Source organism: Protopterus annectens, chromosome 2.part2, assembly GCF_019279795.1.
Source record: "Protopterus annectens isolate FY-2018-M chromosome 2.part2, PAN1.0, whole genome shotgun sequence".
Taxonomy (NCBI): Eukaryota; Metazoa; Chordata; order Ceratodontiformes; family Protopteridae; genus Protopterus; species Protopterus annectens.
Genome location: NC_056730.1, coordinates 550,235,719 through 550,253,385, shown reverse-complemented (window position 1 = coordinate 550,253,385; position 17,667 = coordinate 550,235,719). Strand labels below are relative to the sequence as shown.

The 17,667-nt window shown below is 43.0% G+C and overlaps 1 protein-coding gene across 1 annotated transcript in view; it reads left to right on the top strand.

Moving 5' to 3' along the window:
- The window catches only part of PDCD4 (programmed cell death 4), a 1,035,076-nt gene that overhangs the window by 900,130 nt on the left and 117,279 nt on the right, over nt 1-17,667 (top strand). The window contains exon 10 of the mRNA XM_044064014.1: nt 2,349-2,488. Coding sequence (XP_043919949.1) covers nt 2,349-2,488 — 140 coding nt within the window. The remainder of the gene's footprint in view (nt 1-2,348; nt 2,489-17,667) is intronic.

Here is a 17,667-nt window from a genome sequence, read left to right as displayed (position 1 = left end):
CCACCATCATCTGTTGGAAGATCCATGTATCCTGGACCCAGTTCCGGACCTTCTGACCCACCCGTCAGGGGACCTCCAGCCTTCACTGCAGTCCATGAAACTGACTGCTTGACTAATCCACTTCCCCTAATTGCCAGGCTTCATTCAATTTCAGAAGATACAAGACAAATTCTTTTGTCTTCTCACAAGCCGTCTACCCGGAAATTATATGGCAGTAAATAGAAAAGGTTCTCAATGTGGGCCAACACGCAGAACATTGACCCTTTCCGAGCTTCGCTATCATCTATTTTAGAATTCTTGGCAAAAATTTTTAAGGAAGGGGCAGCAGCTGCTACAGTTACAGTCCAGTTAGCTGCCATCTCAAATTTTCACTTTGGGTGTGGTGGCTCAAATGTTATGGGCCATAAGTTATGTAAGACTTTTCTTAAATGTGTTCTTCATATGAGACGACCTATCAAAATTCCCTATTCTCCCTGGAATTAAAACTTTATGCTGTCTCAGATTATTCTTCCCCCTTTTTGAACCAGCATCTTCTTGTGATCTCACATATTTATCCTGGAAAACTATTTTTCTTATGGCCATTACTTCTGCCCGCAGTGTGTCAGAACTTCAAGCATTATCTATCAGACCACCTTACATGATTTTGCCATGCTGATAGAGTATCTCTCAGAACAAACCCCTCATTTTTACCTAAAGTCTGTTCTGAGTCAAATATCAATCAGCTCATTGAGCTGCCAGTCTTTTTTCCCCAGCCACTCTAGCAAATTGGAATACATGCTGCACAAACACAGACGGCTCAGATTTTATCTTGACAGAACTAAGGATATTAGAAAATCAGATCAACTTTTTGTATCCTTTTCAGAAGCCAGAAAAGGCAATCCAGTGGCTAAAACAACCTTATCTAAATGGTTATCCGATTGTATATCCTTTGTTTATGAAAATGCGAGCATGCCATTAACACACAAACCTAAGGCTCATTCTACCAGAGCCGTCTCTACGTCTTCTGCTTTTCAAGCTAAATTGCCCCTTGACAATATTTGCGCTGCAGCCACTTGGTCTAAGCCTCATACCTTTATCCCGCATTACAAAGTAGATGAGGCTTCAAGGGACAGGTCTTCCTTTGGTTCTACGGTACTGAAGAACATACTTCCATGAGCCACCCAGGATTGAGGATGCTAGGGACGCTACCCATCAGTGAGAATAAATGGCGAGATTTAACAACTTCACATAATAAAGTTATGTACTTACCATAATGTTCCATGTGAGTTGTTTATCTCGCCTTTATTTTCACGTCCCTCCCTCCTTCCCCCTCCTGGCTGACTGTTGACTTAGAAGCTAGTACCATCCTGGTTATTCAGTATTTCTTTTTCCCCTTCGGGAAGTGTCCTTGGCAGAAATAAATAAAAGGGTGTGCGTGTGTGTGTGTGTGTGTGTGTGTGTGTGTGTGTGTGTGTGTGTGTGTGTGTGTGTGTATATATAATATATATATATACTGTTACTCGCAGCAAACAAGATCTGAGGTAATTCCAGCAGTGCATTGTGGGATAAGGGGATGGCAAACCTTGAGCTTTGCTATCGGCCGTGTCGGAGCCGAGGATCGGCTCCGACCCCATCAGTGAGAATAAAGGCGAGATCAACAGCTCACATGGAACGGTATTTTAGTACATAACTTCTTTTTATTGTTTATTTGAAGTTTGGTGGATAGCATTTCTGCATTGTTTGCTTAGGGAGGTTGTATGGGGTCAATAGAAACATTGAGAAGATTTATAAAGTACAGCTACCCACCTCCTTTCCTAGTCGTCCTGTCTAGCCTAGGAATATTATAACCCTGGTGGTAATATTTCAGTATCAGAAGCTGATGGTTTAAGCCAAGTTTCTGTTAGTGTGTGTCAGGGGAGTGAGTAGCTTGGAGGGCATGTAGTTCATGCACTTTATTTAGGCTTCTGATGTTACTACTACAGATACTACAGCTGACAGCCTTAACTCTCTTTGACAGCCTTAACTCTCTATGCCGACTTCAGGGTGAGCAGCAGTGATCTACTCAAACATCTGTAATTGTGGTAAGTTCCTGCATAATTGTACTTTCCTTGCTAAACCTGTTTTGAAGTATAAAATACATATTTTTTTTTATGTTTGGATAGTTGCATATTTGATAAAATGATGAAATACTGTCAGAGATTAGAGTTCATAAACCCACAACTTCTCAGTTGATGTCACTCTAGGCTTTAGCTTATGTAACTGGTCTTTCGTTTAGCTTGATTTTACTTTTTTTATTTACCACAGAAACCGCCTTTTTTGGGGGGGGTGAGTATGTTGCCAACATTGCTAAAATAATGTTTTTCTTAAAGGGTTTCCAGCGAGTCTATGACGAATTGCCAGATATTAACTTAGATGTTCCAAATGCACATGTGATCATGGAGACCTTTGTAGACTCCTGTTTCCAGGCTGCAGTTATAACCAAACAGCTGAGAGATGCTTGTCCCTGCAGGTAAGTAGAATTAGAAATTTTCAGAACTTTACTTGCTGAAATAAGTTTTGAAAGATGGGTGAAGATTATAGCCCATTAAGACCATATGCCAGATACGCGTGTGATGTGTGGCTTAAGTTGAATGGGAGCAGGCAAGTTGTATGCAGACCAGCTGTGGGAATTGCACAGAAATGCACTTTTGTCAACAGAGGTTGATTCAAGGGTATTCTCTACATCCTGACTTCAAAATTAAGTAGAGATGTAGAAGGCTTTGGAGGGTGTAAGGCGTGTGTTTTAGTTCTTCAAGTACAGTCTGAGACGTGTGAAATGGCATCCAGACTTCTGATATTTGTGATGTGACCTATACCCAGAGTGACTCTCTTGCCATCCTTTTTCTTTAGCATTTACATTGCCACTTCACTACAATGTACTGGTTTTAAGCTTTAAAATCTGAATGGGTAAAGCATAGGTTGCAATGCTTTGTGAAATCTGAATGGGTAAAACATAGGTTGCAATGCTTTGTTGTGCAGTATTCTACATATTTAAACCTACGTGAAGAAAAAATAAGGATGACTTTTACATAGAAACAGTTAAGTGAGTTGTCATTTTGGTTTGCTTCAGGACGGCTAGAGTAGAAGATGAGGATGGCAGAGTGTTTTTCTTTGCGGTTTTGTAGTAGAATGCATTTACTTATACTGATGGGTTGGACAGATATGCAAACCCAGGACAGTGCATACCAACAAATGAGCAAACTGGTAGATGATCAGTGGTCGGTCAAAGTCCAAAAGATCATTACAGCTAGCCTTTTTACACTTGCTTCTTCATGTCCAGTTTCTTCATATGCCATTCTACCTAGTATATGTTTGTAACCTACAATCTTCCACTGTTTTCATCAGATCATTTTGGGCCTCTGCAACACTACACTAACAAAAAAGTTCTGAAGTCACATGCAAACATTTCATTTTTTTATGTTTATTTAAACTTTGTTGATCCAGTAGTCTAGAAGCCTGTTCAGGGGAGACCCGAAGTGGTATACATACTACTAGGGAAAATGTGGCCGGGCATCGAAAACTCTACTCTTTTCAGTAGGTACCATGGGATCTTTTACATCCATTAGAAAAACACCAGATGCAAGGTAAAGGCTGGTAATCAAACAGAAATGTTTAAATCTAAATAAAACGGCCAGGCACAGCACAGCATAGCTAAATGCCTATACTGCGGCCAGGCACAGCACAGCATAGCTAAATGCCTATACTGAAGTCACATGACTTGAGGTAACAGTGCGTCTCTCTTTTTAAATGTTAGTGTGTTACTGGTTAGATCTGATGAAGTGGTTAGCGAAGAGAGGCCATGAAAGTGCTCATCTGTGTTTTTAACTTGTTTTTAAACTTGTTTTTGAAGCATTAAACCTGTTTACTTACCTGGAACGTCTGGAAATGTTCTTGTGTGTTTAACCAAGATATTTTGATGTGCTGTCTGTCTGTCTGTCTTATTTGGATTTAATCTTTTACATCCACCTGAACTACCACCAACTCGAGCAGATTTGGCCTTAGTTCATCCAAAGGACTTGCACACACATTAGTGCAGTGCCCCCCTGTTATGCTGCACTGCAGTTTCAGCAATCTGTCTTTCTGGTATGTAAGTAGAACCCATAGCCATCTGAACCAAACACTAGTGTGCTACTTGTGCCATTAACACTGCTTCACCTTTTAGCTGCTGCCCGTTTTCTTTTTTTCCAAATTTTTTATGCTTTATACATTCTGATGTCAAAAATTCTCTCATGCAGGTTAACAGTTGAAATTTCCCATTCTGCAGTCCTAAATTAGCTTTTGTTACTCCTTTTCCATTTCTTAGGATGGGAGGTTGCATGCCTCCAGCTAGCTTATGCCATGGCTTCATAGGGAAGCATGCCTAGCCCCTGTAGGCATTATCTATGTACAGTGAACCCTCTTCTATAGAAAAACTCAGCTTGGAGGACGTTTTCTGTACCTTTCTCAAAGAAATTATCTGGATAAATATCTGTAGTATTAGTAGCAGCCTTGTTCTGTCCAGTGTTTGCGTTTGTGCATGAGGATACCTATTTGCTGCCTAAAAGTACCCTTTTCTTCCTATGTTAAGTAAACCATATTATAGTCCATGTGTTGCTGAGAACATTACAGTAAAAAATGTATACTGACTACTTCATTTTTGTGATGGAAAGCTGAAAGATTTCTCATTCGGTGGCTCCACAGATGTGAGACATTTGCACTTTCTTTTCCACCCATCAGCCTCCTTATTCAGTAGCCACATTTTGATAGGCAGAGGTATATAAAAAAGAGAAGGGCATTTTAAAGAGGATTCAGTGTTTTTCAGCTAACGAGTTAGAAGATGATGCCTAAGACAGCAGGTTTGAGCAACATAGTGATTCAGCAAAGCATGACAGAGGAGTATAAGGCTTGAGAGTGATATCAAGCAGATGGCTTCATGGTAGGATGCATTTGCTTTGGTAGTGGAGGAGCTCTCTAAAATAAGCTGGCAGTTCACAGGATTTCTGGAAGCCACTAATACCGAATTAACTGAAATTGAATCCACTTTCTCAAAGCACATCGCTCAACTGCAAGATCTAAACATCAAGGTGAGCGGTATGACAGTGTCACCATAGCAGAGAAACTAACCCTATTCTGTTCAAGTCCCAGGATTTGAAAGACAAGAGTTTAAAGGGGGAAAAACTGCAGTTTGCAGGTGTACCAGAGAGAGAGTGTGCTGGATACTTTAGAAACAAAATAGAGGAATGGACTGAAATTCCTCTTTTATGATCAGCGGAATGAGAACATCTGTTTATTCCAGCTGCTAGGAAATCCAGCTCTTGAATTATTTTTGGTATGGTTGACCATGTATGCATTGCAAGAGAGAGCAAAGATCTTTCTTTAGAAACCTGGGAAGATCATATAAAAGAAGGCAGGGCAAGAATTTTGTGTGATAATTATGGTGCAGCTACTGTAATGGAAAGAGCCGCATACAACTGTGTCGCCAAAGTGAAGATCACGTTTAGGCATTTATACTCTGCCATCTTTAAACTTGTGCTCTTTGGGGAAAATTGCTTTCTTGGAATTAGAAGTGGACCTTGGGAAACGTTTCCTCCATTTCTGTAATTTCTTCCTGTGGCTTTTCATATTCTCTTAAAGAAAGAGAAAAAGAGCTTGGCACTTTTTCCAATGTTTAAATTTCGAATGAAGCAAAGAAAAAAGATATTGGCACTGTCTCCTCAGAATGTGGCAATATTACTGAAAGATTTGTGATCCACAAACCAAACATAGACTGGAGTTTTTTTTTTTAATACAAGTTTGATTAATTTAGTTGTCCAATTGCTGAATGGGCTGCTATTAAATAATATCTGCAAATAATGAGACATGCATTCTCCTTTTTCCTTTTAAGGAACAGCAGTGTCTCTTATTTGCTTATCCTCCCTAACCCCTCAAATCCCACATCAATCCAAAACTCCCCCTGTCCCTTTGTTTACTACTACTCCTCCCCAAAGAAAAGAGGGACATCAAATTCTCTATCTGTAAAAGTTGAAAGCAGTCACAGAAGACAAACAGTAAATATTTTGGAATGTGATATTACCCGCAGTTTAGAAGTGGTCAAAGTTTTCTGGTATTCTCCTGTTCCAGGCGATTAAGTTCACCCACTGATTTGAGACTTGCCCAGGGGTCTTAGAGAAATTAACAAAGAGAAGGGCATGGTTTTTTACTCCAGACTTTTTCTGAGTCCAAGAAAAAAAATGGACCATGAAGACCCTTCTTAGACGTGTTTATATTAAACAGGTTTCTGAAGTTGCAAAACTGAGAATGTTAAGTTTGCAGATCTTTCTAAATCTTTTTCCATCAAATTTACACGGTCACCGGTTTCAGAATGGATATTCAGCAGATTATCAGGAACAAAGGAAAATTGGACAGTAATGATTGAGAGGACGGTGCTCCAGTAGTGTCAGAAAAGAAGCATTAAATGGTGATTGGCAGGAGTAAGGAAGCTTACTCTGGTATGTATTTATATTCCACCTTCTTTTCAGCTTTTCCTGGTTAGAGGTCGCCACAGCGGAACTCCCGTCCGCTAATGATTGGCAGTAGATTTTTACGGTGCCTATGTGAGTCTGCTATTAATGAGTTTAAGAGAATTATGGGAAAGGCCGTTAGCTTTTCACCATGTTATTCTTTGGTGGGGACTGGAACATGATCTACTATATTGAGGATGTATCTAGAGACTTGGAAGGAAAATTATAACAAAAGAGGATAGATTTTTGAAGAAAAGTCACTATTTGGAATGGAAGATGTGAACTTACTAGCAGGAATCCAGGCATAACTTTCATATTACTTCTCTAAGGTACAGTAACTGGGTCAAACTTGATTAGTCAGTATATTTCACATTGCTGTGGATGTTTAATTTAAAGCTTTGAAACACATTCAGTAACCTATTTCAGATCATGAACCATTAAAGAATAAGGTAAAAATGAGAGTGGCGTTTCCCACTTAATTATTGAAAAGAGAGGAATCCCCCCCCCCCCCCAGTCTGGATCTGAGCCCTGCGAAACTTACTCATCATCCTATCCACGTCTGTCTCAGATAAGCTCCTGGAAGACCTAAAGGATGAAGGAGTAGAAAGTGGTCTTGTAGATTTTCTATGGGTCTCCTGTATGAAAGACGAATGGAGTTGAGGGATAGTTGGGGAGTCGGAAAGAAATAAGCTGCAACAGGAGATCTGACAATATCATTTTCATTTATTCCTCAACTGATGGGTCTGTTGTCTGACTCTGCCCCTTTTTCCAGACTATCTGATCCACCTATTGAGCTCTTCGCTTTACCTGTAATGTCCCTCTTTCCTGGTGTACGTCAGATCTCATTTGCCACCACAACGTTCAGACATGGATTTCTGCTCTCAAACTGCAGAGGTTAACAGATAGTGTTATATACTTTTTCGAGAGTTTTTTTTATATTTAGCACTGCTTCCTCTTCCTTCCTTCACCCTTTGAACAGAACTTGCTTGACTTTCCATCCGTTACTTTTGCCATTTTTCTGCATTTCTATATATCCGTTACTTTTGCCTTTTTTCTACGTTTCTACCCATGTCCCTACAGCAACTTCTTCCCATGCTGGGCAAGGAGTGTTGGCTGGTAACTCTAGATCTCAAGGAGGCATACCTGCACGTCCCCATACGACCAAATTGCAGAAGATACCTCAGATTTCTTGCAGGATCAGAGCATTATCAATTCTCAGCATTGCCCTTTGGCTTATCTACTGCGCCCAGAGTATTCACAAAATGCCTGGCATCAGTAATCGCTCATTGCAGGCTACAGGGAATCCAAATTTATCCATACCTGGACGACTGCCTGTTACAAGCGGACAACAAAAGCAAGCTGACAACAGATTTACAAAGAGTCATTTGCTTACTACAAGCCCTGGGATACACAGTCAATTTAAAAAGTCAAGACTGATACCATCCCAGACAAGAACATTCTTGGGTGCGGAATTGGACACAGTAAAACAAATGGCATTCCTAACTGCAGAAAAACAAGCACAACTCCCTCTTTACTTCTTGGCATTAACAAAGCAGCACAAACTAACAGCAAGAAAAGTACTGCAGGCCTTGGGCTTCATGGCATCATGCATAATCCTGGTCCCCATGCCAGACTGCATATGAGAAAACTACAGTGGTACCTAAAGAATTTATGGTCTCAACACAGGCACAGCTTAGAAACCGAAATCCCACTAATCCCATGCCTGAAACAAGAGTTCCTATGGTGGGCTCAAGCATGCCAGTCAAACCCAGGCTTGCCCTTCCACAACTTTCAAGCAAACCAAACCATCACAACGGACGCCTCAGACCTAGGCTGGGGGGGCGCACATGTTGGACAAGTGCATACAAGGATTGTGGACTCCAGACCAGCTGCACCTGCACATAAACCAAAAAGAAATGCTGGCAGTAAAACTAGCAATCCAGAAATTCAAACCATTCCTCAAAGAAGGCCATTTAATGATAAGGACAGACAACACCACAGTCATGTGGTACATCAACAAACAGGGAGGCACTCATTCATACCCCCTATGCAGAATGACTCTGGACCTTTGGAATATGGCTCTGAGCTACAACATCCAGTTACAGGCAATATTTGTGCCGGGAAAAGAAAACACCCTAGCAGACATGTTAAGCAGAACCACCTCGGATGCTCACGAATGGATGCTACACCCGGACAACTTCAAGGCCATCACAAAGAAATGGGGAATGCCACAAATAGACCTATTCGCATCCCCACTCAATCACCAGCTCAAATAATTCTGCACAAGGACATGCCACCCACTAGCATGGAAGGTGGACTCTCTATCCTTCAGTTGGAAAGGCCTGACAGCATATGCATTTCCACCTCTTCCTTTGATGCACAAGGTACTACTGAAAATCAAAGAGGAACGTCCAAGGATAATTCTGATAGCTCCGAATTGGCCAAGACAACACTGGTATCCTTTGCTGAGGAGCATGCCTCAGGGGAGAATGTGGCCAATACCCCTGATGCCTTTGATGTTAACTCAGAACAACTACAACATCATGCATCCAAACCTAAAAACCTTGCAACTGACTGCCTGGAACATCACATAACAGCAACTAACCCAGACTTATCCCAAAGGGTTAAAGACATTATCCTTGAAGCCCGCAGACCTTCAACAAGAAGGAACTATGCAGGAAAATGGAAAAGGTTTGTCATTTGGAGTACTGAAAGAGGAAAAGATGTCTCGAACATAGATATTGCTAACATCCTGGGGTACTTGGCAGAGCTTCTACATACGGGCCTGTCCTATTCCTCCATCAAGATACATGCATCAGCTATTTCCGCAGAATACAGCTTCGATCCACCTGTCTTTTCGCATCCTCTACTCAGGCAATTCCTCAGAGGGATCAAGAATGTAAAACCTCCAAGGAAACCACCATTACCAGCATGGGACTTGAACTTTGTGCTAGAAAATTGACACTCCCTCCATTTGAACCAGCAGCAACAGCAGATCTTCAACACCTATCATGGAAAACTGCTTTCCTACTGGCAATTACTTCAGCAAGGAGGGTTTGAACTACAGGCCTTAATGGCAGTACAACCCTTCCTAATCTTCCATCAAGATAGAGTGTCCATGAGAACTAATCCTACATTTATGCCTAAGGTGGTATCCAGAGTGTCTTTAAACCAGGCAATCCACCTACCTACCTTCTTTCCCAATCCACAGAACAGGGGAAAGGCTGCTGCATACCTTGGATGTACATAGACAGTTACGCTACTACCTGGACAGAACCAAAAGTAACAGAAAAACTGACCAGCTTTTAGTAGCCTATGCAACAGGAAGGGAAGGAAAAGCAATTTCCAAACAGACAATCTCCAAATGGATAGGAAATTGCATAAGATTCTGTTACTCCTACCATGGAAAACCAGTTCCACAGAACATAAGACCTCATTCTACAAGGGCTACAGCCACTACCACAGCTTTCTTACGAGGAGTGGCAACCAAGGACATTATTGAGGCGGCTACTTGGACCTCCGTGCATACATTTGCCAAGCATTATAATTTACCTCTATACTCTAGATCCCGAGCAGGGTTTGCCACTGCTGTATTGCAAGGGATCCTAACTACACCATAATTCTTCCTCCTCCCCTAGTTTGGCTATGGTATTCTACCCATTTGTTATGACTTCAGATGCATCCTTGAAGGACATAGTACAGTTTTGTACCTACCATAAATGTAGATGTCCGAACAGGATAGCATCTGCAGTCAGGATTACCCACCCTCCTTCCCCTCTGTGGTACTCCTAGGGCATTTACCCTCCTAATAACTAGCTGGGGGGAGTCTCTTATGGTGTATTTGTTTGTATATATGTACATACATGCTTATTTTTTGTGTTTGCCTTCTACTATTTTGGAAACATTGGCATTTATCCAAAATTTAGCTTTCCTAGAGGGCAACTGGCATCTGGGGCAAGAAACACTGAGGAAAATGGCGTCGGCTGATGCCTTTATACCCGAAGACCAGCAGAGATGACGTCGGGTGAAGTGCGACATCAGCCGAAGCCGGACCCAGACTTTGGAATCCGGCCGACCGAAGGGCTGCCTGACGACAGGACAACCCATTTGTTATGACTGCAGATGCTATCCTGTTCGGACATCTACATTTATGGTAGGTACAAAACTGTACTTTCCTGGCTTTGAGCTCCAGCCTTTCTGTATGTGCTTGTTTCCTTTTTTTAATAGTAGAGTCATGTATGTCTTACTGATTGAGCAGCAAACTCGATCTGAAGTATACCAAGAGAGTGGGGTATTGTGGGTAAAGGGAGGCGCTCGAGATCTGGATCCTCAAATCTGGTAAAAGCAACCAAGTTGGATCCCACGTCAGATCAGAGACCCGTCAGTTGAAGAAGAATGAAAATGGGCAACACAAATGCATCATTATGATGAGCACACAACTTTTGTTTATTTAGAAGAGTTATAGTTATCAAAGGAAAAGTATTTCAGACGAAGCGGAATCTTGCAGAACAAGAAAAGCAATTACTGAGTTCTAAATGGAAAATAAGGGAGTATTCTGATAACATGCATGAGTTTAGAAAGTTATCTTTTAAACAAGTATTTTTATATCTCCAGAGAACAGAAAGCATTAGCAAAACTTGGGCAACATAAAGCAGAAAGTGTTGCTAAACTTAGGCAGTCTGTGGCATGAGAAATAACCAAAAAACATATATAGTATTAAAGTACTGGAAATAAAGTGAAAATATATATTAAACAGAGGAATTGGGGTAGCAAGATATAGCACAGATAGAAATATTTATGGAAGACTTAACTATGCCAAAGTTAGAGGAAAATGAAACTCAAGAATTGATGGCTAAGTTAGGAGTGGAAGAGAGAAAAATAATGATGTATAATCAATCTGCAGGGAAGTCTCCAGGAACAGGTGGCATTCCTGTTTAAGTATAGAAGTTAGGAAAGAAGCAAGTGATAAAGATTTGGAAGGTATTGTTTGACAATATTTTAAAGTAAGGGACAGTGCCAGTATCTTGGAAAAATGCTGTGGTGGCGGTACTACCCAAGAGGGTAAAGACCCTTCAGCCCCAATTTCATAAAGACCTATTTCAATTTTGGGCCGAAATTATAAGTTTGTCTGTACTAGCTAAGAGAATGGCTAAGGTTTTCCCAAAACTGACAGCTATGAACCAAGGTGGTTTTGGGGAGGGGAGGCAAACATTTGATAACTTTAGGAGAACAATGATGGGAAGCAGAATGTATGAAGATGCCTCTATTGTTGGTGGGTCTTGATGCAGAGAAGACATTTAATCAGCTGGGATTTTACAAGTAGAACAGTGGTAGCAGTTGTGTTCCATAATAGAATAATGGGGTTAATTAGGGAGGTTGGAGGGTTCCCCTCTGATGAGCTGCGTTTCAACAGAAGAGTCCGCAGTGGTGTCCTTGTTCACCTTTTCATTATCTTTACACTTAGAGCCATGGCAAAGAAAGTAAAGGATTCACAAATTAAAGGATATAACTGATGTCCTTCAAGAATGCCTTCAAGAATGCAACTGCAGTCATAACATATGGGTTGTCCTGCCTCAGGCAGCCCTCGGTCGGCCGAATTCCAAAGTCTGGGTCCGGCGTCGGCTGGTGTCGCCTCCTCTCCGACGTCACAATGGCTGGAGTATAAAGGCATCGGCCGACGCCATCTTCAGTCTTTCTTGCCGCGCGGTGCCCGAAGCAGAAGCAGTTCGCAAGTGCCGGTCGGTCAGCTCCTGTGTTTTCAGTACCGAAGTCATCTAAAAGCTAAGTACCCCGTTGGGGAACATTTTTTCTTGCCTCAGCCGATGTCAGAACAAATTGAGAAAGTTAATAATTGTTTGTCTTGTGGTAAACAAATACCTCATAAGGACTTCCATTCTTACTGTCTTCCTTGCCTCGGCCCAGACCACGACGTCTCGGCCTGTGCTGCCTGTGCTTGCTTTAATAAGCGCACTCTCAGGCGCCGGGCAGAATTTGCTGAAGACTTTTTTGGTGAATCATTCGCATATACCATGCCGTCGGATCTACCGACAGCTCAATCTTCAAAAAAAACGTAAGGACCGGGACCGGCATCCTCGGCCCGCGTCTTCCACCGATACTACTCCTAGACTCTCTACTAGTGCTGCTGTCCCTGCGGAAGCGGTAATCCAGCCGCTCCAGGCCGACGACACAGCTTTAACTAGTCCTTCGGTCCTGGAGACCTCTTTGGTGCCGTTTGTTGTTTTTCCTCCGGATACCGAAGTTCTGGATTTACCCGACACCATTCCGGTGGACAAGGTCACTCCTGCATGTGGGGCTGCTAGGCCTCCTGTATCTATGTCCATCAAGGCCTTTGCACGTGCTAAGGCCGCCAGCCAGGCCAAGGCCCATCCTAAACCTGCTGTCCAGGCCCCCTCTTCTGATAAACAGATTGTCTCTTGCTGCAGACCTAATTTCCCTTATCAGGGGGTCTCAGCCTCACCCAGACAGAGGTTCTCAGCCTCCTGCAGAGAAAAGGCCTAGAACTGAGCAGACTGAAAACCTCTCTTCAGATGAGGCCTCTGGGGATTCTGAGCATTCAGATATTCAAGAAGAATCCTTCCAGGCCTATGAGGACTCTGATGCTGAGGAATCAATTCCCTCTGCCTCTCCTCCAGAGGATTTCTCTTTTGGTGAAGTCCTGCACTCAATGAGGGAACATTTCCAATGGCAGGGTCAGGAATTCTCTGATTCCAGGAAAAGGCTCCGTACCTTCCTAAAGCTTCCCCAGCACAGACCTTTAGCTATTCCTCCTGTGATGGATGTTTTGGATGATGTTTTCTCCGATTCCAGTGCTAAACCTGACTCGCTCCCCCCTGCTCCTGTCAAGCCAGACAGATATTACAGAGTCCCTGACACTCACAAACATCTTTTTAAGGCCCACACCGTGGATTTAGAAACTATTTCACAGGGTCCCAAGGGAGTGGCTACCTCCACTGCCAAGAATCCTTTGCCAGCGGATAGGGAAGCCAGGTCTTTGGAGAGATGGGGTAAAAAAGTTTATACCTCTACCACCCTAGCCATGAGGTCTCTTAACTGCCTTTTTCACATGTTTCAGTACCAGGATTTTTTACTGGATGATTTGCAGAAAAAGTTAGCCTCTCCGGAGCTTATTGACAGAAAGGCATTGCAGGATCACATACATAACACTCAGCAGGTTAACAATCATTTCCTTCAGTGTGGTTATGATGCATTGGAAGCTTCATGTAGGACAGCTATGACTGGGGCTGTGATACGTAGACATGCTTGGTTAAAGGATCAGCCACTGCCAGACCATGTCAAAGTAAAGTTACTTGATGCACCTCTGGAAAAACAGAAGCTTTTTGGTGCTAATGCACAAGATGTGTTGAAATCCATTGAGGAAAAAGCTAAGTCAGTACAGACAGTCAAGGATTTCCTCCAGGTTCAGCCACCCAGATTCAGTAGAAACTGGCCTTCAAAGAATTGGTCCTTCCCAGACTCGGACAAGTTTCAAAGGGGAAAGAACAGGCGTGGCTGAGGCCAATACTGAGGCCCCTACAGGGGACGCCAATGGCAACCTACAAATCAAAGAAGTGCTGCAGCCAGTCCAGCTGCACCACAAGGACAATCACAGTGACTTGACTTTCATACCGCCTACAAGGGCTCAGAGAGAAGCACCCTTGGGCGGAAAATTATCCTTATTCTCAAAGAACTGGCATATCTTAACCAAGGACAGTTGGATTCTGGATTTAATAGACACGGGTTACAGATTCCACTTCCATACTTTACCTACAAGACAAGGCATGCCAAACCTGCCACACCATCAAAGGGCAGAGGCACTCATTCAAGTTTCAAAGCTATTAAGTTTAAGAGCAATAGAAAAGGTACCTCCCCAGGAACAAGGCCAGGGATTCTATTCAAGACTGTTCCTTGTTCCAAGAAAGGAGAACAAATGGAGGCCTATACTGGACTTGTCTACTCTAAATACCTTTCTCATTGTGCCAAAGTTCAAAATGCTGACGTTACAGCAACTCCTTCCCATGCTGGGCAAGGGGTCTTGGCTGGTCACTCTGGACCTCAAGGAGGCATACCTGCATGTCCCAATCAGACAAAGCTGCAGAAGATACCTCAGATTTCTTGCAGGGACAGAGCACTATCAATTCTCAGCATTGCCGTTTGGCTTATCTACTGCGCCCAGAGTGTTCATGAAATGCCTGGCATCAGTAGTGGCACACTGCAGACTCCAGGGAATTCAAATATACCCCTACCTGGACGACTGCCTCATACAAGCAGACAACAAACATTAATAAAAAACTTGGACTATGTCATGCAACTACTACAGGCCTTGGGATACACAGTCAACGTTCAGAAATCAAGGCTACTGCCATCCCAACAAATTATTTTCGTAGGAGCCAAACTGGACACACAAAAACACAAATGGCCTACCTCACAGAGGAAAAACAGCAGCAGTTACCAGAGTACTTCAGAGGCCTAGCAAAGCTCTCCCAGCTGACTGCAAGGAAACTCCTGCAGGCCCTGGGGTTCAGGGCATCATTCTTTCTTCTGATACCTCTGGCAAGACTTCATATGAGAAAGCTGCAATGGTATTTGAAAAGCTTATGGTCCCAACACAGCCAAAGCCTAGAGGACATAATCCCACTTATTCCATGCCTGCAAAAGGAATTCTTGTGGTGGGCTCAAGCAAGTCAATTAAACGAAGGCATGTCTTTCAACAGACCTCAAGCAGGTCAAATTATTACAACAGACTCCTCAGATCATGGATGGGGGGCGCACATGGAGGGCAGATGCGTTCAAGGTCAATGGACATCAAAGGAAAGACATCTGCACATAAACCAAAAAGAGATGCTGGCAGTGATACATGCAATCGAGGGTTTCGAAAAATCACTGCAGCAAGGACATTTACTAATAAGGACAGACAAACACCACTGTTATGTGGTATATAAACAAGCAGGGAGGGACTCATTCATACCCCCTCTGCAGACTAACAATGATTCTCTGGGAAAAAGCACTGAGTCTGAAGATACACCTGCAATCCCAGTTTGTACCAGGCAAGGACAATGTACTGGCGGACAAGCTGAGCAGAAACTTCTTGGATCCACACGAATGGATGCTGCATCCACACATTTGCTCACAAATAACAAAGACATGGGGAAGACCGGACATAGATCTATTTGCGTCTCACATGAATCATCACCTGGAAAAGTTCTGTACCAGGACCCACCATGCACTAGCCTGGACAACGGATGCTCTCTCCTTCAGCTGGAACTCCCTAAAAATTTATGCATTTCCTCCTCTGCCACTGTTGACCAAGGTGAACCTGAAGATCAAAGCAGAACAACCAACAGGCATTTTGATAGCTCCAGATTGGCCAAAGCAACACTGGTGTACCCATTGCTGTTGAGCATAACTCGGACCAAGCCGTGGCCTCTGCCCCTATGGCCCCTGCTCCTAACACAACACAACTATAGGACTGTTCACCAAAACCTGAAAACATTACATCTGACAGCCTGGAGGTTACTTTAGCTCCTTCCACTTCCAATCTTTCCAAGGCAGTTCAGGACATCTTATTGGAAGCACGCAGACCATCCACCAGAAAAGCCTATTCAGCCAAGTGGAAGAGATTCAGCATCTGGGCTGCCAACAGGGGTCAGGATACAACAGTACTGTGTATACCTCAGATATTGGAATACTTGGCAGAAATGTTTCATTCTGGACTCTCATATTCCTCCATAAAGATTCATGCCTCAGCAATTTCAGCAAAATACAATTGTGATCCACCAGTGTTTTCACATCCTTTGCTGAGACAGTTCCTGAGAGGGATAAAGAATATCAAGCCTCCCAGAAAACAACCAATACCTGCATGGGACCTCAATTTCGTATTGGAAAAATTAACTCTTCCTCCCTTTGAGCCAGCAGCAACCTCAGACATACAATTTCTATCATGGAAAACGGTTTTCCTATTGGCAGTCACATCAGCAAGAAGAGTCTTGGAGATACAGGCACTCATGGCAGTACCTCCTTTCCTCATTTTTCATCAGGACAGAGTCTCTAAGAACAAATCCTTCATTCATGCCAAAGGTAATTTCCAGGGTGTCTGTAAATCAAGCTATTCACCTTCCTACTTTCTTCCCCAATCCTCAAAATAGAGGGGAAAGACTGCTACATACCTTGGACATACACAGGCAACTACGCTACTACTTGGACAGAACTAAGGCCACCAGAAAGTCTGACCAGCTGTTTGTAGCCTATGCTGCTGGAAAGCAGGGAAAAGCAATCTCCAAGCAAATAATTTCAAAATGGATTGGACACTGCATCAGATTCTGCTATTCTTACCATGGAAAAAGTGTGCCAGCCAATATTAGGCCACATTCCACCAGAGCTATAGCCACATCCACAGCTTTCCTCAGAGGAGTGGCTACAAAGGACATTCTAGAGGCTGCTACATGGAGCTCCGTGCATACATTTACCAAACACTACAACCTGCCTTTATACTCCAGATCCCGAGCAGGCTTTGCTTCGGCAGTCCTGCAGGGATTGATAGCTACACCATCCTTTTCTTAGAGCATGCCACCTCCTCCAGCTAAGCTATGGTATTCAACCCATATGTTATGACTGCAGTTGCATTCTTGAAGGACATAGTACAGTTTTGTACCTACCATAAATGTAGATGTCCGATAGATATGCAACTGCAGTTGGATTTTCCCTCCCTCCTTCCCCTCTTCTCTTTCTTTTTGGGTCTATTCCCCCTATTCCTATCAGCTGGGGGTATCTCCTGTGGTGTATCTGTTTATTACTGTTGTGCATGTCTGGAATTGTTTATCCATTCACCAAATTTAGCCTTCCTAGGAGGGCACCTGGCATCTGGGGCAAGAAACACTGAAGAAGATGGCGTCGGCCGATGCCTTTATACTCCAGCCGTTGTGACGTCGGAGAGGAGGCGACACCAGCCGACGCCGGACCCAGACTTTGGAATTCGGCCAACCGAGGGCTGCCTGAGGCAGGACAACCCATATGTTATGACTGCAGTTGCATGTCTATCGGACATCTACATTTGTGGTAGGTACAAAACTGTACTTTATGCTAATCAAGAAATAGTAACCTTACTTGCAGATTAAAAGGACTATTGATTTTGTATCCTGGAAAAAAAAAACAA